The sequence below is a fragment of the Phyllopteryx taeniolatus genome, chromosome 13 (assembly GCF_024500385.1).
Source record: "Phyllopteryx taeniolatus isolate TA_2022b chromosome 13, UOR_Ptae_1.2, whole genome shotgun sequence".
NCBI lineage: Eukaryota > Metazoa > Chordata > Actinopteri > Syngnathiformes > Syngnathidae > Phyllopteryx > Phyllopteryx taeniolatus.
In genome coordinates this window covers 8,937,464-8,961,637 of record NC_084514.1, presented here as the reverse complement: position 1 = coordinate 8,961,637, position 24,174 = coordinate 8,937,464, and the positions used below count along the sequence as shown (strand labels likewise).

Sequence of the window (24,174 nt, the reverse complement as noted above, 5' to 3'; positions counted from 1 at the left end):
TTTGAAGAATTGTTCATTATTATTATTATTATTACTTTTCATATTTGTATTTATTAACTTATGTTGCATTTTATATTTGTTTATTTGAATATTTTTTGTTATTTTTATTCTTGAAATTGGGTTATTTCATTTAGTCATGTATTTGTTATTTTAGTATTTTTTTGAAATGTTGTTGCATTTTTCTTATGACTTTAATATTGAATGCAATTTATGCAATCGCAATGAATATTGTTGTCATTTGCCCGAGACAAAAGAATCGCTGAAGTCATCTTGAGTGCGTCGCGTCTGGACACTCAACAGCTTGTTTCTGCTCAAAGAAAGAAAGGAACGACAGAACGAGAGAGCGAGGAGGAAGAAAGTGATGGCGATGGCGGGGACAGAGTGAAGGAGTGAACGTCGCCAGATGGTACGGTGAAAACAATACGCCATGGTAACCCTATACAGTAGATGTCCTTCATTCATTCAATACTGTATCATGGCAAAGTCTATAGTAATACAAATAAAATAGGTTTAATAAATAAATAAAATCAATGCAAATCTCCATAATAATATAACAATAAAAAGAATAAAGATATGAAACAAATATTGCATCACTAGCTGAGTGTTTAACAGTATAAAATGGTTTTTCAATATTAAAAATAAATAATACAATAAATAAAAATAATTAATCAATGGCAAGTATGATATATGAAATAATAAAAATAGTAACAACAATTTTATATTTTTTTTTCGTGAAGGCTATCTGTACTTAATCAATGTGTATCATAATTAAAAAGTACAACATGAATAATGCATACAAATACTAAAATTATGTGTATGAAATGAAATAAATGTATTTCATTTTTATGTATGTAAAATCAAATAAAATCATGCATCACGAGGCAACAGATACTATAAAAATAAGAGTAACACAAAGCATAAACACAACACATGCTATACAAGTCGTCGTTTGCAATTCTAATGGGAGAACGGTAATTCAGGTTATACATTATTATTATTATCGTCATCATCACCTCGGTGCAGTTGTGGAATTTGCCTGTGTCGATCTGAACGCATGCAGGCACTCTGCAGCGGCCTCCCGCAGTGTTGCTCCCACCCCACCGACCGACCCGCCGACTGAGCCCAATGGCTCGTTGCTGCTGGCTTTAAAAGAGAACATTTAAAGCCAGTCAGCAGCTTTTGTCATTAGCTCGCTATGTGCAATGAGCTAGGGAAAATGAGACACTCTGAGCGTGTGTGTGTGCGTGCATGCTCGAAAAGGGGGGGGGGGGGAAACATTTTGATGAACTCAAGATGGTTGTAGCTGCTAAATAATGCATTGTGACTATTGATGCCCCTTTTAGGAAAACATGCAAAATTAACGCGTGCTTTGTGCCTCCCAAGCATCAGCAGAGCATATTGAGCGAATGAGTGAATGGGGCCTTTTTTTTTAATGACATTGTAGATTGAAAACAATCTACTGATTGTTTTTTTTTTTTTAAGGGGGGGGGGGGACATCGGTGCTTTTAAACTCACGTAAAGATAATCCCTTGATGCTCGCTGAAGTCCGTGAAAATATATGTAACGTTGAATTAAATTGAGTTAAATAATTATTCAGAGGAAATGTATTGTCTGAATATGAATATACAAAGAAAGCATAACAATTAGTTGGTTGCCCAAAAAATAAAATAAGTTTAAAAAACAACAACAACAAAACACCAGCCACCGATAGTTAAGGCAAAAAAAAAACAAAAAAACAAAAACAATATGCCCTCCTCACCAGTATTTAGCGCTACACTGCAACGGTCTGACACATTGGCAAAGCATTATGTGTGTCAGAAAAAAAAGCAAGGGCTTTGTTCACAATTTGTCATTAATTGAAATTTTCAGTATCAAAAGTATTTGAGTATACTCGGTATCGGTGAGTAGTCAAGAGTGAGAGAGAGAAGAAAAGCGGTATCGAACATCCCTGCTTACTAGCAGTACTTTGTTGCACTTTCCCTTTCTGTAGGCGTCCCAACACATTTGCCCATACTGTTTAACACGCCCAACGGGGTGAACGACATTGGTGTCGCGTTTGTGTTGCAGTCAAGGTGAAAGTATATTAATCATCCTGAGCAAGCAGTTGCAGTGATGCTGCGTCTGCAAACACAAGGGCACGTTTAAACCCCGCTGCAACACCCCCACCCACCACGACACCTCCACTCGTGATGAGCGCCACACTAAAGGCCTCCTCCAGTTTGTTGTTGTCAGTGACAAGAAGCACTTCCCGAGTCCATTAGGGTGAAAGCGGATGTTTACCTGCACGTCAAATCTCGGTCGGCACCTTATTGTTTTGTGCTAGCGGGGCCATAAATCACACAAGGTAAAAAGATGGGGGAGGAGATTATCTGTTGTTGTTGCGAGGATTAGCGCCGATTGTTGTCGCTGATCCGCAGGTCAAAAATGCCCCAGGCCCGAAAAAAATTTACAAATCAAACAAACAAACAAAACAAAACAAAATCTGAGCGATGAATGAGTCAGCCAAAATAAAGAAAAAGAACATTAAAACCTTACACCACAGTTACCCCAAAAATAAAAGTTAATGAGAAAAAAATACTACTGGATTAATATGAAAAAGTCCGCAAGAAAAGAAAAAAAATTTTTTTTTTACCAAATTAATCAGTTGACCAGAAAAATATTTCAAATAAAATTATTAGTCAACAAGGGAAAATACTATTAGATAATATGAATGAGTCTGTGGGAAAAAAAATACATTAAAGTACTATATTAATCAATTGCCTAAAAGATGGAATGAACTTAAATTAAATAATTAGTCAAACAAAAAAATAATATCAATGGATTATTATGAGTTTATGGGGAAAAAACCTTATTAACAAATTAACCAGTTGCCTGAAAAATATAATGAAGTCAAATTAAATTAGTCAACAAAACAAAAATACCATTGGATAAATATGAATGCGTCAATGAGAAAATAAAATCTTATTACCAAAAAAAAAAACTTATTACCAAATTATTGAGTTTCCCCCCTAAATAAAATGAAGTAAAACAATTTTTTTTAAAAAGCAACAAGTAAAAAGTACCATTGGATAAATGTGTTATACAACAAAAACAAGCAAAGAATGCCCCCGCTATGGAAAACACCATTTATGGGCTAACACAGAAGGGATATTTGAACACAAACATTGGAGCAACACATGTAAACAGACAATATCCCAATAGTCAGAGGCACATATTTTTTTATCCCCTGCAAAAAAATGACTAATGTTACAGCATCTTACTGAGTCACAGCAGTTGCAAAACTAAACTTCTTCATTTGTGTCTGCATGACGGTATTCACTCTGTTTTCATCAACAAGACGGGGGAGAAAAACACCATTGGATATGTCAAAAAAGTTACAAGGCTCGACACTACCCACTATGTGGAATGTTAACATCCGTGGCCAGTGTTGACTGTGCAGTACGAACGTCACCTGAGAGTGTTAATTCAGGCATCAGTGCGCTCTGCTATCTCATGCGTGCACCCCCCCCCCCCCCCCCCCCCTGCCGCCCCTTCCTGCTGTTAAAGCTCCATCCCCCTTAACTGCAGGAAAAACATTCCCTGAATATGTGACTGACCGCAGAGTTGACTTACATTATAAGCAGCGTCGCTTCAGTTTTGCTGGGGGAGAGGGAAGTCTGGGCTTCCCTGCTGAGGCTGCTGCCCCCGCGGCCCAACCTCGGATAAGCGGAACACAATGGATGGATGTAGACTCCAAATGGTCATATGTAGTCATTTAGAGGGAACATTTTAGTACCAAAAATGTTGGGTCAAGCTGCAGGCAAGTGTTGTTGTTTACATACTGCAAGTAGAGACAACAAGCATTGATTAAATTAGAATAAAAACAGTAATATCAAAATTAATCTGCTGACAAAAAAAAAGAATAAAAAACCGCCCAAAAATAAATAAAACAACATTCAGAAAAAAAAAACGTTCACCATTGGGAAATATTATTTTTTACCAAAATCCCAACACATTTTTATTATTAGAATAATAATTAGCAAAGACCAATATGGAAATATTCAAAATAATAGATACATAAATAAACCAAATAAAAACCTTAGTAGTTAGCCCAGTATATAAATGCAATGAAATAACTTCAATACCAAAATAATCAGTCAACCCAAAAACTATAAATATACACGAAATAGAAGGCATTACCAAATAAATCATTAAAAAAAACTATGTACAAAACTAATCAGACAAAAAAAACATACATTTAAAAAATAAAGTTGGAGAAATATGAATCTAACTCAGCCACAAATAATATATATTTTTTAAAAACATTAACAAAATAAAATAAAATAAAGTAAATCTTACAAAATGACTCAGTCAACTAAACAATTTTAATACAGTTGGAGAAATATTTTTTTATCAGAAATTAATAAAATAGCATCTACTTTAATAACATTTAATTAAGTAAATAAAAAAAACATTTCATCCATTTAAAACAAATATATATAAAATGGAGAAATCTAAATATTTTATATTTATCAGCCTTTTTTAAAAATCTGACCACATTAAATTGTCAATTAACTGCTAAACTTTTTTTTTACTTATTGTTTCCATTCATTCCATTTAGCACTGGAGAAATGTGAATCTTTGTCACTAACATGAACAATAACAAACGATATTAACATCCTTGAGCTATCCTATCGACTGAAAGCTCAGATTAAATATTTGGCTTCAGCCAAGACATGTTTGGGTTTCGTCCCTGTTGTCCAAAGTCCAAAAAGCTGACAAACTGTGCCAGTCGAAACCCTCACAGGTGTGCACTGACCTCGGATTCTCACACGTGCTTCCGTTTTGTTGACAAGGAAAGAGAGAGCAGATGGCCCGATTGTTGGTATGTGTGTTCCCCGTTTTAGATATTAAGCAGGTTTAGCATTTACAATAGTTGGCTTCGAGCAGATCGGGCAGGAAAAAACATTCTTAACTAACGCCACACAACAGCGTAATCGGACAGGGTAATTGTTCACACCAAATGGTCTGGGATTTTGTGACTTGGATCGCAAGGGAGGGAAAATGATCATATTTGACCAGATTGTATGTGTGTACACCATTTGAAATATTGAACAGGTTTAAGATTTACGATTGTTGGACCTCACTCATTTCTAAGACGGTTGGGGAGAATAATAATAAAAAAAAATTTAAAAAAATAATTCTTCACACACCCCAGACCTCAAGATAATCGCCCGGATCATCTTTCAGAAGTATCCGATAATCGGGCCTTTGCTGAATCTGATGTCAAGGAAGTGAAAATGCTCAAATTTGGCCCGATTGTCGGTATTTGTGTACCTTATTTATGTAAATACTGAACAGGTTTAACATGTGATTGTCGGGCCTCAATCTTTTCCAAACAGATAGGAAAGGAAAAAAAATCACTTTTAACCCAATCCACACCACAGGATAATCACTCAGGATCACTCCATAGACACACCTTGCGCCACAGAATTATCAGACAGGATAATTGTTCACATCCGATAATCTGTCTTTTCCGGACATTGATGGCAAGGGAGGGAACGTGGTCAAATTTGGTCGGATTGTCGGTATGCGCGTTGCCCGCTTAAGCGCACAGTTTCTTTATCATGTGACATCGCCACCTATCGACCTGGTATGCATTTCACACACAGTTTTCGCTACTTTTTGATGTTCCGCGCACACGGGGATATTTGCAATCACGTTGTCGTCTCAACGTGATAGCTTTCTATCGTCTCAGCGTGGGAGTCATTTCACCTGTCATTACCCTCCCAAAATCAACTTCATCTGCAGTTCCGGCACGGTTAAACCTCAACGCTCCACAGTCTGCCGCCTTTATTACCGCCTTTAATCTGCACTCGCTGCCTTTGTTCTTTTGGCGTCTCACCCTCCTTTCACCCCCGGAACCCCTTACCCCCCGCCCCCCGAGGGCTTCTCAAATTCCCCAAAATGCTTCCCTGAAAGAGACCCGAAGACCTTTTCTTCCATTGATTAACCTGATCTGAGATGTTCTGAGGAACTTGTGAGCGACAGTCAGTTTCCAGTATGAAAGATGTGCTGTACTGTATCTATTAAGCTAAATTTATGCGGCGAGCTTCGAGCGGCACAATTGGGGTATGTGTCATGGCAGCGTAAGCACAAGAATTGCACAGAATCGGATATTTTCAGATTGGAATCACTCCCTCTCCAAATGTAGATAAAAATCTGATACTTATCTGATATCTACCAATGCGAGTGCTGCATAATTCAGATATACAGCATCAGCTTTGGTGACATACAGTATGCACAGTGACCCGCCATAGACTGTATTTGTGGTTCCCCATTCACAAATTTGCCTATTCGCTGTTTTTTGGGGGGGAACCAATCCTCTGTTGTTTTCTGAAAAAAATCACGTAGTTGCTGTTTTTGTTTTTAGGCCATGTCTAACATAAAACTAGTGCTTTCGCGCCATTTTGGTGCCAATCAACTGTGTTGAACTGAGAGGAGGAGCTTCTTTCGTCAGCCTTGTCTAATAGAAAAAAGTGCTTGGCTGCCATCTTGTGGGTTATCTGTAGGCAATTAAATAACATTTTGGGTCAGCGTCAATCACCATTGGTGGGCTTCACTTCACACACATTTCTGTAAATATTAAGAAATAGTAAAATAAAGAAATGAGGCAATATTACACCTTTTTGATTGTCCTTTGTGTCTGTATTTTACAGGTTATTTTTTTTTGTAGCACTCTTGGGTATCTGAATTAATAAAGCAAAATAAATAATGCATATTCGATATAAAGTATTTTTTCCATTCATCAATAATTTATTTAAGACGTAATTTGGTAATAAATTAACTGAAGCAACACAAATAAATGTAGGAGCTACTTGGGAGCTGAGGCTAAAAAAAAACAAAATTTCATACATATACACATACGTGCACATCAAAATAAAAGTAAAAGCGTTGAAAATAAAAGTTACACATATTTGACTTTTATTAGACTTAAAAACTGTGAGGGCCGGTCAGACTGTGGACTGTGGCCATACTTTAGCCAGGTCTGGAGTACACCCTGGACTGGTTGCCAGCTAATCACAGATAGACCATTAACTATGGTCTCTATACTGTATGCTACATTACAGGTACAGTATTTAGAACATTAAATAGAGTGAAACCCCATTTATGGCAGGGGGGGTTTGTTCCAGACCCACCCGCAATAGGTGGAAATATGCGCTATAGCGAGACAATATCATTTTTTTGTACAGTTTTACCCCTCCCACACACATAAAGCGCATTTAACCTTATTAAAACACACATTTTAAAGTATTCCTTAGCGCCTGTTGCTTGCACCGTTCTCTAAATAGAGGCAAAGCGTGCTTGCTTTTAGCTGTTTATTTGCTACTCCCATTTGAAGTTTATTGTAAAACTAGCACAAACAAAATATAATTAAACAATGTGTATTTATACATTATGTTCAACCAAACAATATCAACAAACATCTTATAGATTAATGCTAACATATAATGCGAAACACCGTAGATGGGATAATGGAGATTAGCTTTGATGTATAGATGCTAATCATTGCTTATGTAAGCACTAGCCTTAAGCTAGCAGACTAAAGGCTAAGCCATGTGGTTGTTTTTGTTAGTTTGAAAGTAAACTTCAAATGAGAGTGGCAATAAACAGCTTGAAGCCTGTTTTTTGTTTTTAAAAAAGAATATTTATTCATTCTGTCTGACACTGCCACCACATAGCGCTCGTATCTTGAGTTTGCGCTCTCAAGTCAGAGCAAAAGAAATTGGCCGAACGACGTTTAATATATCGGGTCACTCGTGTCTCAAGGCATCACTGTATTATAATTTAGAATTTATGTTTATCTGTCCAGAGACCAGAAAGAAATTACAAGGAGTGGGTGTTCCACAGACAAGAACCCCTTCAGACCAGAAAGAGTGGTCTTCAAAATTACAGTTTTGGTTCGCTCGCAGCATTAATCGCCTCCAAATTAAATGGCAACATCCGAAATAAAGAGCCCCTCAGAATAGAAACAGTTACCTCAGTGAGGCACAGGAAGAAGGGCTGTTTAGCTAAGGCCTAAAAATCCGGGTTTGGGCTTCGCCCATGGTGACGCATGTTGGATCGGTCCAGGTCAGGCTAGCGCAGGATCAGGAGGCTTTCAATGGGGAAGAAACATCTGGTTGCGTTTAAGGACCCTGCTGTTCATTCTGCACAACATTCCAAGGCGGGGTCTGTTGTAATGTGTCGCACAGCTCCAGAACGTGGCGGTTCAGCCATGAGATTGCACAAATTTATGAGTCTTAAGTTACAACTGTCGATTTATTTTTATTTTTTTTTAAATGATAAATTAGGGGTACGAGCGGGCTTCAGATCCTTTGCCATTCGAGTGAAGTTGGGGGGGGGGGGGAATTAATGAGGGTACTGTAATGCCATCGCATGTGGGCAAGGAGAGCCACAGTCGCCAATGCACTGTCAATTGTTCATTAAACGGGACAAACAGTCAAACAAATACAAATACAAAATGAGACCACTCGCAAGGAGTTGCCTTGCCTTGGTAATCTTACAATAAAGTTGTGTTGTTCCAAGACGAAGTTGCAATATTATATATTAAGGTCAAAGTTCAATGATGGAAGAAAGTCATATTTTAGCAAGTAAATTTAAAATAATACACCTTCATTCTCGTAACATGAGACACCATTGTTTTTAGGACTATATTCTCAAATACGCCTTTTGTTCTAAAAAGAAAAAAAAATGTATGTGCTAATCACAGGTGCTGATCACACAATCATATCATTTAATTAGGTTTATTATGTGTGTTCTAATAGGTTTATTATGTGTGTTTTATTGGTGCGCCAGTCCCCATATGTAGGTATGTACGTTTTTAAATGAGACGAGATTTGTTTTTTTTACCCTTAAATTACATACTGTACATTTTCACCATCATATACAGGCTTGCAAAAACTGGTGAATCAATTGTTTTTTGTTTGAAATTATTCTTGTTGTTCCTGTAAACAGTTCACCATTTCCCTACACCTAATCATAATAGCATTTTTCTACCGGCACTCTAGTGTGGCTCCGCTTTGTTTTATCACTGCGACCATGCCAGCGGCTCCAACTATCAGCAGGAAGTAGATTAGCTTGAGCAGTCTTCGGGCATTGTGACCAGTGCACGGATTTTGGGAGCGATGTGTTTTCAGGATAAAGGTTGTAAACTTATCTTGTGGGCAAGCGGGAGGGTGTTTTACCAACCTTGAAAACCTTTGGTGCCAGACTGGCTGGTAAAAAAAACAAGAGCAAAACTTTTTATTCATGTTTGTTGCAGCCAATCAGAAGGCCAAAGAAAGCCACTTCCCATCTCATTATCTAGTTACGGGAAGCCGCATCTCTGAGTGAAAGCACACAGTTGAGGTAATATCCAGTCTTCGTTGGGTTCTGTGTGAAAGGTACAGATTAATAAATTCCAGTTTAATTGTTGCATCACAGCTTTTCACAAAACTGACCCGACAGAGGCGTACAGGTAGCACAGGCACAGAACCCACACAAGTGTGAGATTCCATAGCTGATGCAACATCATGCAATCAGATTATATTTGCCATGACAATTTTGTGGAGAGGCAAAGGTGGCAAAAGTACTTAAACGAATACAGAAATACAGATTTTAAAAAAGTATTGGTAAAAGTAGAAGTAATGATTGAACTCAAGTTTTATTCATCACGAATCATACTCGGCGCCGACAACATGAAATAATTCCGATAAATAAGGCCATGGATGGGGAATAGCTTGCCTCTTTGAGTCTATTGCATCATTCTTTAGGTTCCTTCACGCCACACCCTTTTTTTCTGCCTTGTAAAGTACCCAAGATCTCAATCAACCAAGGTCTCAACAACGGTTGACTTTACCGCTCTCTATTTCTTTTTTCTGTCTTTTTTTTAACGTTGTGTTGTCGTCTGTGGAGGTTGGAAAAAGTAACGGGCCTATTTTGACAATGTAGATAGCAGAAAGTAGAGATCTGTTTTAAAATGTAGGTGCACAAAACGAAATACCTGAGTAAAGTACAGACTCCTTAAAAATCTACTTAACTGCAATCACAAAGCATTTGTACTTCCTACTTCCCAACTTTGTAAAGGCGTAATAGTTCTGCTCTGTCCTGAGGCCTCCTCCAGGCACACGTCACAAGGCAGGCATTGGTAGCTGATGCACAATCTACATTGATATTGGGGAGATCTACGCTCCAAGATGACTCAAGTTCCGAGCTGCGTCGCTTGTGTCCGCAAACTCGTCCTTTCGGTCAGTCAAATCTAAGCTTGAAAACGTAGCTGGACCAGTAAATATAGCACTCCACATTTCAGCTCCATGCCCCCATCCACGCTTTTCCAGGTCCAAGTCTGCCGGGGGAGTCCAGACCTCCCGGTGTGCCGGTGAACGCGGTCTCCCGAGTCAGCGTTAGGTGCTAAGGCTCCTCTCCAGCTTCTCCAGTGTTTCGACGGCAGCTTGCAGCTTGAGCTGTAACTGCCTTGTCCGCAGTCCGTTGCGGTGCTGGGTGTCCAGAAGACCTGCCGCCTGGCTCCTGAACAGATCCTGGTGCTCCAGCTCCTTGCACTCAAGCTCCTGCACAAGGGTGCCGTGCCTGATGGACAGCTCCTCCAGCTCCTCTTCCAGGACCCTGAGGCGAGCGTCACTAGCCTCTCGCTGAGCCTTGTCTTTGTTGTGCCTCTCCAACTGCCTGTAGAGCTCCTGCAGCTTTTTCTTGTCCTGCTGTAGGTTCTCCTGCGGGCACGACGGCTGCTTCTGGATGGACGACAGCTGCCGCACCACGCCCTGGCACATGAGCGTAGTGAGCTGCTTCTCCAGGAGGGAGATCTCCTCCATGTGGGCTTGGTAGAACTCCCAGCTTCGCTTTAACGCGTGGCGAAAGGCGCCGTCGTGCTCTTTCTTCAGCGACTCCAGACGGATTTGCATTTGGGTGTCCAGGATGTTGATCTCAGCCTCGAGCTTCTTCTCGGATGCCTCGATCATCGGGAGAATCTTGGCGTTGTGCTTGGCCTCCAGCTCCACCGTCCTCCAGTCGTGCGGCACATTGATGTCCACCAGCTTAGACGCCTGCTCGAACTTAAGCTGCTCGATATGGTTTTGGCTGTAGAGCTCTTTCTCACTAAGGTCCACCTGCAGGCTGCGGATCTCATTCAGTGCCCCTTGCTCCATCTCGAAGCGTTTGTTGTCATTGATGGTGGAGAAGCCAGCACCATCTAGCTTCAGTTGCGAGATGTTGGTGTGGCACTCTGACTCCAAGTGCCGGACTTTCTGCTGGTACTTGGCCACCTTCATCCGGTGGCGCATCTTGGCCTCATCACGCACGATGCTACCCTCGCGCAACTTGTCCTTTACGTCCTGCAGCTTCTGCTTAGAGATATCCCAGAAGGCCTTGACCTGGTCCCTCATTAGCTGGAAGCTCTTCTTCTCCTCTTGGATGCGGCCCAGCTCCTCCGTGATCTTAGCGACGCGTTCCGTCAGCTGATCCTCCGACATCTCGGTCAGTGGCGTGTTTTCATTCACTTCCACCACCTTGCCTTTACCTTTGCCCTTCCCTTTCCCAGCCATGTTGGAAAACAGTTAAAAACTCTACAGAAAAAGACCTGGATGTGTCTTAAGGACAACCGGTTGATTGCATTTTATGTGATTTTCTGGTGTTGCAGAATGCACTCGACTGGCTATTTTGAAACTGGAACTGTGATGTCATCTTTGTCAGTGAGGCGTTCTTTGAAGAGAAGACTGGGTTAGATGACACAACAAGCATCATCAAACATCATAGATGACATCTTTTCACCTTTACCATATGTACCCAACCCTGACTTTTTGGCGTACCATAACCTGAAGAAAGCTACTTCGGCAAAATGTAAAACAAAGAAACAACTGAAAACCCACATGAGAAGAGCAAACAATCTTGGTCCATGTACACTTATGTTTCAACTACTTTTTGTCAAGGAAAATGTATGTATATTATTTGAACGCATGTCTCGCCATAACTGCCAGATAAAGTATATTTAGTGGACCATATTGATCTAATTAAAAAAAAAAAAAAAACACTAGTTATAAGAGCGATGAGTGATGTAACAAGGACCTTGATATTTCACCATACTGTGAACTCTGTGCACTGCTGCTTAACTCTTAATCGTACGTTTAAAAAAAATGTTCCACCAGGGAAACAAGCTTTTGTTGTAACTTAAAACTTGTACTGGGGGACGTTTGGAAAAGGATTAAGTGTCTCCGAGGCTCGTTGTCTGTTTCCACCTAACACAACAGATTAGCGCATTCCGCAGTGTCACTGATACATCTGAGAAGAATTATGGTTTTTCAGGCTTGGGTTTTTCGGATGTTGACGCGTTTTCTTCTTCAACCGGGATGGAGGTTTGACATTGTCACCGCTGCTGGATCCACCCTCTTCCTCCTCTGGGAAGTAACTACGGTCCATATAATTCCAGGCTTACCCGCAACTGCGTCCTCACGTAATCGAGCAAACCACAAAGGCTCTTATTTCATCCCTGAGAAAGTCCAAACATAAACCACAAGCTCCAGAAAAATGAAACTAGGCTAACTAAAGGTTGCTAGCTAGCTTGGTTGGATCATTACTGGCAAGTATCTTATCTAAAGATTCAAATTAGACCAAAATTCTACCGAAACCAGCATTTTTTTGCCACTTGCAGTGGGACCTTAACTTAATCTTACCCACACTAAGAAGCTATGAAACTAGAACATTTTATAGCATGAACACAAAAATTACTCTTTATTACTTGGGCTCACTGGGCAAATTCCCTTGTCAGTGTTTGTCAATTCACCCATAATGGCTGCTTCAAAACAAAATTATTGACTTCCTGTTCAATTTTGGCCATGGGTGCTCGAGACCTTTTGTGTCTTGTTATCATAGAAATGTCTGTCAAATTTCTTGTTGCCTGGTAAAACTGTTGTTGAGGTAGATTTGTTGAATAACTTCCCATGGGTTGTATTGGACACCCCTTAAATAAATGGATTTTTACCAGAATACACAAAAATTGGGGTTTCGTACACATTGAGGCTGTAACTGTCATCTGAGACCTTGCACATAATGTACAGCGGTTCTGTCCGAGCCATCTGTGTTGCATATGCCACTCGGGTAGCATCATCATTTTTGTGGGAGTGTAAAATGTTTTTGGGGTTTACAACCAAAGACATGCCCAAGGAACATGCGTTTTAATCTGGGGGTCTTGTATCAGAAGGAACATAAATTAATTCTTGACAAGTTTCTAGTAGACAAAATTTGATGCCAAGAGCGTAAGTCTTGTGGTCTGTCAGTTTCACTTAGCAACATGAAATTGGGCAGACACGTCTATCATGAGTAGATGCACAAAAAAGTCTCAAACACCTGAAAATACAGGTCTTCCATTTAGGCTTGGTAGTCCCTTTGAGAGTTTTAACCACAAAAAAAAAACCTTCCCACCAAGCCAGTTTCACTTATCAACAAGATATTTGGTAGGCATGTCTATGAGTAGGCGTACAAAAAATTAGGATGACATGCCCGAAAACGCGCAGGAAGTCTCCCATGGTGATGTGAAGGGCCCACTTCCCCTCCGCAGCCCATTCTAGCATTTACTAAAAATAATCAGCCCACAAAACCAGATTCCCTTAGCAACAAGAAATTTGGTAGGCTTGACTGAAAAGACACAGGAAGTCCGAAATTTGGCTTTGAAATAGGGATTTTGACTCAGCAGCACTGTGTGCGTGTTCGTTTGTGTGAGGCAAAAGGCGGTGAAGTGTGACCACAGGTGAGCTCGCACACACAAGTTGGGACCTGCCCTCCATTCAGCGGGATGAACATTTGGGAATGTGTCGGCATGTCGAGCGTGAAATCCAAACAATGCGACTGGGCTCCATTCAAACGCCTCCTGACCTCAGTTTGAAAGTCATACCAAACTTGGAATACAAACTATCATCATGTGTGAAGTCTTTTTTTTTTTATGTTCACTTTTGTCAAGAGAAATTCTGCCATTTGGTCATTTGAGTTACACGATAAAAGCGTTTCGCGGCGACCCAGAATAAAACAATTATACTGAATCTTTAACATTAGAGTCACTATAGTGGTATTCCCTGCCGCAGAATCACAATCCATTCCTCCATGAACAGGAAGTAACCTAATAGTAAAGTAACAAACACACAACCATAATTGCAATTTTGTTTTTCAACTTTTGATCCATTTCACTCATTCAACTAACTCAATTATTTAATCACTCAGCTCACTCCACAATTATCTCGCTCATTAACTAACTCACTAAATAGCTCACACGCACTCACACAATAAATAATGCAATCATTGAATAACTCACTCACTCATTAACTCACTCTACAATTAAATTACACATAGTTCACACACTCACTAATTCAATCACTAGAAAACTAACACAATCACTGGAGCACTAGCTCACTAAATAACAGACTCATTTACTCACTAACTACTAACTAACTACACTCACTCAATAACTCATTAACTAACCCAATCACTCACTAATTCATTCTACATGTACCTCAATAACTCACTCACTAAATAGCTCAACTTCTCAGGAACTCACTCACTAAATAAGTAACGCAATCACTGGATAACTTAATAACTTAACCCACTTGCTAAATAATTATTCCAATCACTGAATAACTACCTTACTATATAACTTAATCACTAACTCACTCACCAACTCTACAGTTACCTCACTCAATAATCCACTAAATAAATAAATCCAGCCATTCCAATCACTGAATAACTACCTTACTATATAACTTAATCACTACCTCACTCAATAATCCACTAAATAAATAAATCCACCCATTCACTAAAAAACTATCCACCCATTCACTAAAAAACTAACACAATCACTTAGTAACTCAGTCAATAACTCGCACAACTACTAAATCACTAACAAAATGAGTCACGCACTCAGTCATCTACTCTATCTTGGTTGATTTGAACTATTAAGTTTTTCAGTTTGGTTTTGAGCATATTTTGAGCACAAAACAAACTCTCCCTCCCTTTCCCTGGTGTCCCCATCTTTGTTGAATTCCGATGTCCAAACGCACACCTGTTCCCAGCCAAGCACAAATATGTTCAAACTCAGAATGTCTATGCATGTGTCTTTCGACTGACCCAGGACTAGATGTGAGTTTGGGGTCAGGTGCCGAGCGCCACAACAAACCACGCCGACTCCGGGGAAACGGGCGCTCAGCTGCCGGACTTTGTGTTGCCCAGGAACCAGTAACATATACGCGGATTTTAAAAAAAATAAAATAAAAACAATCCCCCAAACTGCACTCAGAATGCTATGTTGTGAGTTGTGATGAATTCCATTTCCTGTTCTTTTGCCATCATTGCACGATTTATCTTTTTACCACCAAAGGTGCCCTTCTGTGTTGGGATCACTAAAAAGCCAAAGAAAAAGCAAAAAATAAAAATAAAAAATAAAATAAAAACTTGTGAAGTTAATCTTTAATATAGAAATATGGAATAAAACATACCACGCATTATAATGTCATTAAAATGAAACCTCATACACACTATGCTGAGGGAGAACTTTCCAATTAAATTGTGCATGTGTACCTAATAAAGTGCCCGGTTGGTCAGCATCAGTACATGGTCCAAGTTTGACTTAAAATTCCATTTTAAATGTCAGGAAGAGCAATAAAGATAAAACACTTCATCCTGTTGCACTGACATAAAAGTTCAGAAAGTGACATCTACTGGAAGAAATACCTTACTGCTGTACAATGCTGTACAAACTAATCAGCCTTCAGAACTACTATTATACCATATTTTTATAACTACCAGTCATCTTAATGAATACACAGATTTTAAAAAAAATTTAATTCATTTTTTTTCCATTTATACTCCTTTACTGTGAAAACATTTAAAAAAGAAAAAGAAAAACGTTTTGCTTGTTTTCAAAGTTAATTCGGATTTATTCAAAGAAAAAGTCCAAACAAGTGACACGTGGTGAATGTAACACAGGTGAAATAGGGGTTAGGTTACATGTCACATCAAAGAAATATCACCTTTTCAACGACCACCCAAATGATTATGTTTATATAAAAAAAAAAATAATACAAAGTTTAAAACAAAACAAGAAAATGAAACGTTTAAATAATTCCTAAACACGCACACGCATTTTGCTACTTTTTTTGGTTAAAAAAAAAAAAAAAAAAAAATCAAGAGATGATATTTATGTTACACTAATTTACATCAATTAGAAATCTTTTTATAAACTGAAGATGTGACTTTTCTACTCGTTTCTCAACAACGTGCTGGTGTCGCTGATAAAAGTGCACGTGTGCAAATGTTTTTTGCACTTGGGGGGGAAATACAGCTGACCCTCCAAAGTGTTGCGTGTCACCATAACCAAAAATAGTTTTTGCTACGACACTGGAAAGAGGAACGTGATACCAGTGCTAACAATGCTACATGCTAATGTAGCCGAAAGCATGACGACTTATGACCAGAGAAGCCTCTCGATCAGGGCCGTCGTCTTTATAGGCGTGTATTTTTTTTTTTTACTTGTTTTTCCAAATTATTTTACAGCACTCAACTTATTTTTACGCTTGTGTGAATGAATATACTAAATACTGTAATGCAATTGCGAATGATGCTAAATGCTAATATAGCCGAAAGCATAGCTGCTGACCAAGAGAAGGCTGTGCCAGGACGTCAAAGGGGTTGAAGACATTTGGCTTCATGTTAGTTGCACTCTATATTCGAGTGTAACTATACACGTGTAATTGCTAAAATCATATATGCTGATACATGTGTGTGGACATTCGTGAATGACTGATATGCTAACGATGCTGTAAGCTAATGTAGCTAAAAGCACAACAGTTAGTAGCCAGGGTTTGACTCCAGAGCATATTAACTCCCTTTACATTATAGTTCATGAAGGTGTCATGGGGTTTGACTGTGTAACTGATGAATTGACTTTACATGAGTTTCTATGAAGAAAATGTTTCACTTTAGAGGTTGCACTGTGTTTTAAAAAAATAAATAAAAGATGAGCTGTGACATGTTTACAGTACAGTGGATTGTAAATCTGGAGTGACACTGGCTCTGATCCTAATCCTGCTTTGTGTGTGTAAATTTAGTGCGACTCATCACTCATTTTAACACAGTAGCGCCGCTTTTTAGCACAGTAATGGAGTGACTCTCAACTACTGTGCCACAACAGTGTCATCAGGTGTACCGCAGAAAATTGCCCAATTGCCCTTAATTGGTCAAAAAAGTTATAATTCGTATTAAGCGATACCACAAAAGGTTTGGTTTTTCCATTAATGTATTCCAGCAATTACAGTAACAGACACTAAATGGTAGAAAATACAATTGTATACAGGTGTTGCCAGTAAATTTGAGTAAATTGAGACGAGGTCAGTCATTGCAGGGATATCTCAATAAACTAGAATATGGTAGAAAAATCCATTTATTCGGTACTCATACATTATATAGATTCATTAAACACTTGGGAAAATACTTTTTAAAATTGTGCATTAAAAAATCATTTTCAGGTTTTTTTTTTTATATACATAATATTCTGGTTTCTAGAGATGGTGAATGTTGGCTTTTCATTTGCTGTAAGATATAATCATTAAAATTATGGAGTTAAAAAAAAACATGAAATATTTCACTCGAGTGTGTCTGTCTCTCTATATAATGAGTTTCACTTTTGGAAGTGAACTACCAAAATGATTTTGACACTATTCTAATTTATTGAGATGAACTTGTATATACTGTTTGTGACATTTTTGTCTGATGGTGTGCTGTGAGATTATTGTAAAATAAAATGTGCATCAGCTAAGGTTGCAAAGGGGTGGAAAATTGCTGTTAAATATCCAGATCATTTCCACTGTAGCGCCATCATTTGCATCAGTGGATATGTGGCGCAACTGCAAGTTAGTTATTACTACTAGGCCCAAGTCCGTTAGCTCTCGAGCTGGGTGGTGGCTAGCGCCTCGCGTCGCTAAAAAATAAATTTTCTTCCCCTTTATTTTCATAAATTTCCTATACTTTCCATGAAAACCTTTCAACTTTAAAAAAATTCCCAGAATTTTGCAACCCTAACCAGGGATGGGAAGGGGGGGGGGGGAGCATTGCACTTATGGGCCATTAAACACTATTACAGGGACATATGACGTTTACGTACACAAAATGAAACATTAAAAAAATAAAATAAAATAAAATAAAAAACTAAATGCATAGCTGAAAAAAGTACACCGCAAACTCGCAACAGCTCCACAAACCTCCCAACTCTCAAGTTTTGTTCCCAGGTGAAGCCGCCATGGGGCCCAAAGAGGAAGAGGAAGACAGGCGCGTTGTAAACGTGGTTAGAAGTGGGAGGTTCCTCCCACTCAACAAGAGATGATGTGACGCTCCATCCCATCTCTCTAGGTGTCTTCTTCCTCCTCCTCCTCATCCTCCTCCTCATCCTCCTCTTTGCGTCTGGCCACCACCCTCTTCCTCACAGCCTGTCCTTTGGGCTCGTGCCGGCCCTCGGGGGAGGCCCTGCGGGGTTGCCGCGTCCTCCACGCCTCGTCGTCTTCCTCCTCCTCTTCGTCGTCGTCCTCTTCGCCATCTGCCTCGTGCTCCTCCTCCTCCTGCTGCTGTTGGAGGAGCCGGACCTGGTCCGCCGTTTGTTTCTCTGTGCGTCAGCGACAACAATGAGGAGTTGCACGGACGCTTTTACAATGCCAAAATAGGGCTCGCAATTCAAATTAAGCCCCACTAAGTTTGCTGCCTTACCTGGCGGCCAGAGTCAAGTTCCATGCCGTTTTGGAATCATAAGTCTGAAGGGCCTAAACTGGGATGAGGTTTCCACCCAGGCTGCTGAAGTTACAGTGGATATAAAATGTCCACACACCCGTGTTAAAATGCCAGGTTTTTGGGATATAAAAAAATCATTTCAAAACATTTTACACCATTAATGTGACCGATAACCTGGACAACTGAATTGAAAAAAAAATTTGTTTTACATCTTTTTGAGAGGGGAAGTAAAAATAAATAACAGCTATTTGGAACCGTTCATAATTCCCGCCACCTTCACTACGGCCCCAGTTGCAGCTGAAAAGAAACAACCCCAATGCCTGATGCTGAACAATGAGATCCCTTTCGCATGCTGTGGAAGCTCTCTGCGGACCATGGCTCATACTGCAAGATGTGACTACACAAATGCCAGGAAAAGCCTACTAGAACACCTGAACTTTATTTGGGGTTAAGAGGCGCTTCAAAATGGTGGCAGGTGTGTGCTGACTGCCATTTAGCATGAGTTTGAATGTGACTGTTAATTCTGAACATACCCAGGTATAAGCAGGTGTGCACACTTGGGTAACCACATTATCTCAGATATTTATATATACCTCCCCTGTCAAAAATATGTATTTTATTCAATTACATGGCATAGGTTATAGATCACATTAATGGTGGAAAAAGTGTGTAAATGATTTATCTTGGGTGTTATTTTGCTTGTATTACAAAAACAGAATTTGACAGGGGTGTGTAGACTTACACCCACTGTAGCACTATACTGCACTGGCTAAGAAAACTGTTATAAACCCTTTATAAATCATGAGTTTAAAAAAAATAATAATTTTTTTTTTTTTTTTTTTAAATCTGATTTAAGCAACCGCCACATTTAAATCCTATCATGTGACAGCAAAATATTTGGTCTTTATAAAGAATTAAAGTTTTTGATTGAAAAAAATAATAATTTAGGGTATAGCCTCTTGTACAATATGTATGAAAACTTACTCTGGTAGTAGTCTGGTGAGGACAATCGCCGTGACGGGAAGACAAAGTCAGCGATGAACACCAGCAGCTGAAAAACAAACGCAAACAATAACAAATATTTAATTACGCTACTTCACAAATGATGAGAAAAAGTTCCGCTTTTGCTCACCAGTCCGAGAGCGAGTCCGGAGAAGAGCGTGGCCAGGCCGAAGATGACGTACGAGCCCCACACGGGAATGCCCAGTTGCTCTGTCATGTAGTTATGGCAACGCTGGGAGAAAATCAATTGCAACATGTTTGCGTATGCTTTTGTGGATGAGCAAATTGGAATTTGGTAAGCATGTCTGAAGCAACCATTTTGGCTTGCAAGCGTCCTCTAGAATTTTGAATACAAATTTTAACCACTTTTACTAGACAGATGTGCAATGCTAAATTGTGACGGATTATAGAGTTTTCGTCCCTTGTGTGTGGACGGGGCAAGGCGATGAATCGCCATAAAACACAAACGTTATTAACTCAGCTCCACAACTTGAACAAACTTATTGAAAGTTCAGCCCGTAAAGGCAGTTTCACTTAGCAGCATGAAATTTGGAAGCCATGTTTACCATTGGTAGACCAACCCCAAAAGACACATGAAGTCTTCCATTTTGGTTTAAAGATGCAATTTTAATGTCATTTTTCCCAATTTTCCAAGGGTCCTTCGAAGACCTCTAATTTCGCTCATTTTATTGCTTGACCTTTCCATTATGTGGGTGTAAAATTTAACATTTCCCAACAAGTGATGGATAGTCTCTATGATTATTTATTTCAAAAGATCGACTGGTAACAAAACATCACTTGAAAATGACACTTAACTTCTGCCCCACTAAGTCGAATGTTAAGTTAAAGAACTTTTCTAGAGCGAAACACGTACGGACAGAACTTACCCGGATGAACATGGAGAGCTTGAAGAGAGCAGACATGGAGTTCATTCTGCAAAAGATGACACAAACAAGATGTCACACCATTAAAAGGAGGTTTATTTAATAAGTGATTTTACTACGTGCTTGGGCCCAACCGATTAATCGGACGGTCGATTTCATTTTCATTTTTTTAAAACATTGCAAAATGACACATTCAAACAAACAACAATACAAGAAATGCAGAATAAAACAAACAGCCACAATGCACAAAATGATAACTAGCATAATAAACGCACACACACAAAAAGAAACAAACAAAAACAAAAAAAGACAACAAAAACTGCATTTTGCTAATGTCCTAATCTCGATCAAAACCCAGGATGTCATTCTTAGTCTGGACCTAAAAAATTTTAATCATGCATAAATAATGTTTTGCCAGTAACTTTACTCATTGTTTATTATATTCTGCATACATTTATGGCGTTAATCTAAATTCATCAGTTAATGCTTTTTTGCATGTTTTTGTACTTGAAAATTCCCCTCTCTCGCAAAGTTGAGTCGATAAGATCGGAAATTTTACTTTTGTCCTCCCCAAAAATGTTTAATAAATTACATTTTATTTCATGGCCATATCACCTAGCCCTTACCCATATGGTTAATAAAACGTTTTACGATTCTAGAGTGAATAAACTTGTTAGAAACTATAAACAGTATTGCTCCCCAAATGGTTTCCTGTGCACAGTCCATGACGCTTCTATCAGTGTGAGTCGTTTTAAATCTCTTCTTTTTAATCACACGCACACACAGGAAATCAAGTGACATCACAGAAAGGACAGACAGGCATCACTGGCAACTCACAGAAAAGACGAGGGCGCGAACCAAGATGAGACCGGCTCCACCGCAATCCACTTCTTCTCGTCCACGAAGCTGAGGAACTCGTCTTTGGTGCGTGCGCCCTGGTACTTGCGGAAGACACCGTCCTTGCAACTGAATAGCGCAACAAAAAACAACACACCGAAAATGCTAATGATACACGTTGATTGCTGCTTCATATTTTCATTCTAATTCGGTACGGTAGTAACTTAAAAAAAAATCACTTAAAGGGGACAAATTATGGAAAATGTACTTTTTAATATTTGTTTACAAATACCGGTAGTTGGGTCTCTCAGGTGCCTGCCGGCCGAGAGAAATAAGTAAGCCTTTTGTGCACATCAAACAAGTCTTAGATCTTTGAGTTCGGCTCATGAAAAATGGGAGCAAAACCGAAAGTGTTGAGTTTATATTTTTCTTTGTTATATCTCTTAATGACCAGCAAATTTCACCATGGCAAGAAATATGCTGCAAAAATATGTGAATCCATTATTTTTAATCCTTGGGGTATTGTGGAAAAAAAAACATGTTACAGACATGCGACGGAGACACCCAGGAACTGTTTTACATTGCGTGTCTGGGAGGGGGAGCATAGGTCTCCTTCAAACAAACAAGAGACATGATGTAGCCAAACACCACTGGACAACTTACTGGTAAATGGTCGGAAGTGACGTAATGATGAATCTCCCGCTAAGACCTTTCATGTGAGAAGGACAGCAAGGTTAAGACTCACTAAGAAAAGAACTTTGTACTTTTTGTGGGGCTCCCTACCTGGTTGCTCCGTCACATCCACCTTGGCTATGTTGACGCCCATGTCCTCCCCCCACTCAGCAAACTCATTCCACACCGGTTGTAGCTGCTGGCAGGCCGGACACCATGGCGCGTAGCTGTGGGAGTGTGATAAAAAAGAAGAAAAAAAAAAAAAAAAAAAATTCTGAATTTTCTATATCTTGTCCTCATTAAGGTCGCCGTTAAGCACCTATGGAAAGGCAAAGGCTTAACCTGCACAAAATCCGTAAAATTGGCATTATCGTTTTGATATTTTCACAGGCGGAAATGGGAATGAATAAAAATATCCGCATACATCTTGGTGACGATTGACCACAGTTGTCGGACATTACGTGCCGTTAATTTTCTTTTCAAATTATATCGAAAGGGGCGGCACAGTATCCGACTGGTTAGAGCGTCAGCCTCACAGTTCTGAGGACCCGGGTTCAATCCCCGGCCCCGACTGTGTGGAGTTTGCATGTTCTCCCCGTGCCTGCGTGGGTTTTCTCCGGGCACTCCGGTTTCCTCCCACATCCCAAAAACATGCATAAATTGGAGTCTCTAAATTGCCCGTAGGTGTGACTGTGAGTGCGAATGGTTGTTTGTTTCTATGTGCCCTGCGATTGGCTGGCAACCAGTTCAGGGTGTACCCCGCCTCCTTCCCGATGACAGCTGGGATAGGCTCCAGCACGCCCGCGACCCTAGTGAGGAGAAGCAGCTCAGAAAATGGATGGATGGATGGATGGATATATCGAAAGGTTGAGCGCCTTTGAACAGGAAAAAGCTTAAAGTGCACTAAAGTTGAAGTTATGGGCGTTGATATTTTCAGAGGTTGAAATTTACAAGAGGAGCGATGTCCACATTAATTTTTGGGACGACTGGCAGTCGTTTTCAAACATAAAGCGACGTTACGTTACACGTTTTAAGACCGTGTCGTTAACGGGAGCGGGATCCGAACCCAGAATCTCACAACTGCCAGGCATACGAGCTAACCGCTAAAGCACCGTGACATGAGGGGAAAACACATTGCCTGCTAAATGCACGTGATTAGCCGGCCAGTTGGCGAAACCAATGTAGCTTACAAATACAACCATCAAACATTCTACAATAACGTTACATTACGAGTGGCAAAGGAAAGTATAAATTAACAATTGTGGCTTAAAAATGACAAAAAGGTGCGACGACAAAACGCCCTCCATGTGGCTAGCTTGCTGGCTTAGCGAAGCTACTTACAATTCAATCATCCACTCTCCGGTCAAGATGTCCTCCCAGTTGCCGTCGGTGACTTCCCGGAGGCTGTCCTTCTTGGCCCCGGTAGCCGGCAAGGACGCGAGGCACACGGTTAGGAGGAGATAACATATCAGCGAAGGGTGTTTTTGAGCCGAAATCGAGGGGAACATGGTGGCTCTCTCACCCGCTAAGCTAGCGAGGGATGTACTACCGTAATGACGCGTTTGAGGGCAACTCCGCCCACTTACTTTTCATCACGTTCCGGCCAGATCCGAGTGCATTTAATTCAACAAAGACCCGACGAAAATATTGAAACAGACAATACAGGAAACGAATACGCTTTAATTCGCAATTATTAGCGCTCGTGCCGAAATTGTCATATTGAAGTCGTTTGCTGTCAGTTCAAAAGCGCCAAGTCGTCATCGTAGCACACACTACGACCGATTAAAGTCGTTGTTCAAAAGAGCCATAGCTCAAAAGTCTCCATAATACGCCGAAGTCTTGTTCTGTCTAATGTTTGATGTCAATTAGTCAGCGTCATCACACAGTTGTTTTACTTTGAAGTACGCAAACCTCTTGTTCCTCATTTGTCCTGTATGATTTGAACGCACCTTTGAGACACTTCTACAACACACGTGTGTTCCTCATT

At 39.9% G+C, this 24,174-nt stretch overlaps 1 protein-coding gene and 1 pseudogene across 1 annotated transcript; both read right to left on the bottom strand.

Annotated features, from left to right (window-relative positions):
- Positions 1-9,161: 9,161 nt before the first annotated feature.
- Positions 9,162-12,796, bottom strand: LOC133487898 (dynein regulatory complex subunit 4-like; annotated as a pseudogene).
- A 4,643-nt stretch (positions 12,797-17,439) lies between these two features.
- tmx1 (thioredoxin-related transmembrane protein 1) lies at positions 17,440-23,824 on the bottom strand. Its single transcript, XM_061795470.1, has 8 exons — positions 23,529-23,824; positions 22,299-22,414; positions 22,179-22,224; positions 21,516-21,644; positions 20,682-20,727; positions 19,925-20,026; positions 19,777-19,843; positions 17,440-18,670 (listed from the first exon to the last, which is right to left on the bottom strand). Exons 1-8 carry the CDS (start codon positions 23,693-23,695, stop codon positions 18,417-18,419), a joined length of 927 nt encoding a protein of 308 aa, XP_061651454.1. The 5' UTR covers positions 23,696-23,824; the 3' UTR covers positions 17,440-18,416.
- Positions 23,825-24,174: the final 350 nt, after the last annotated feature.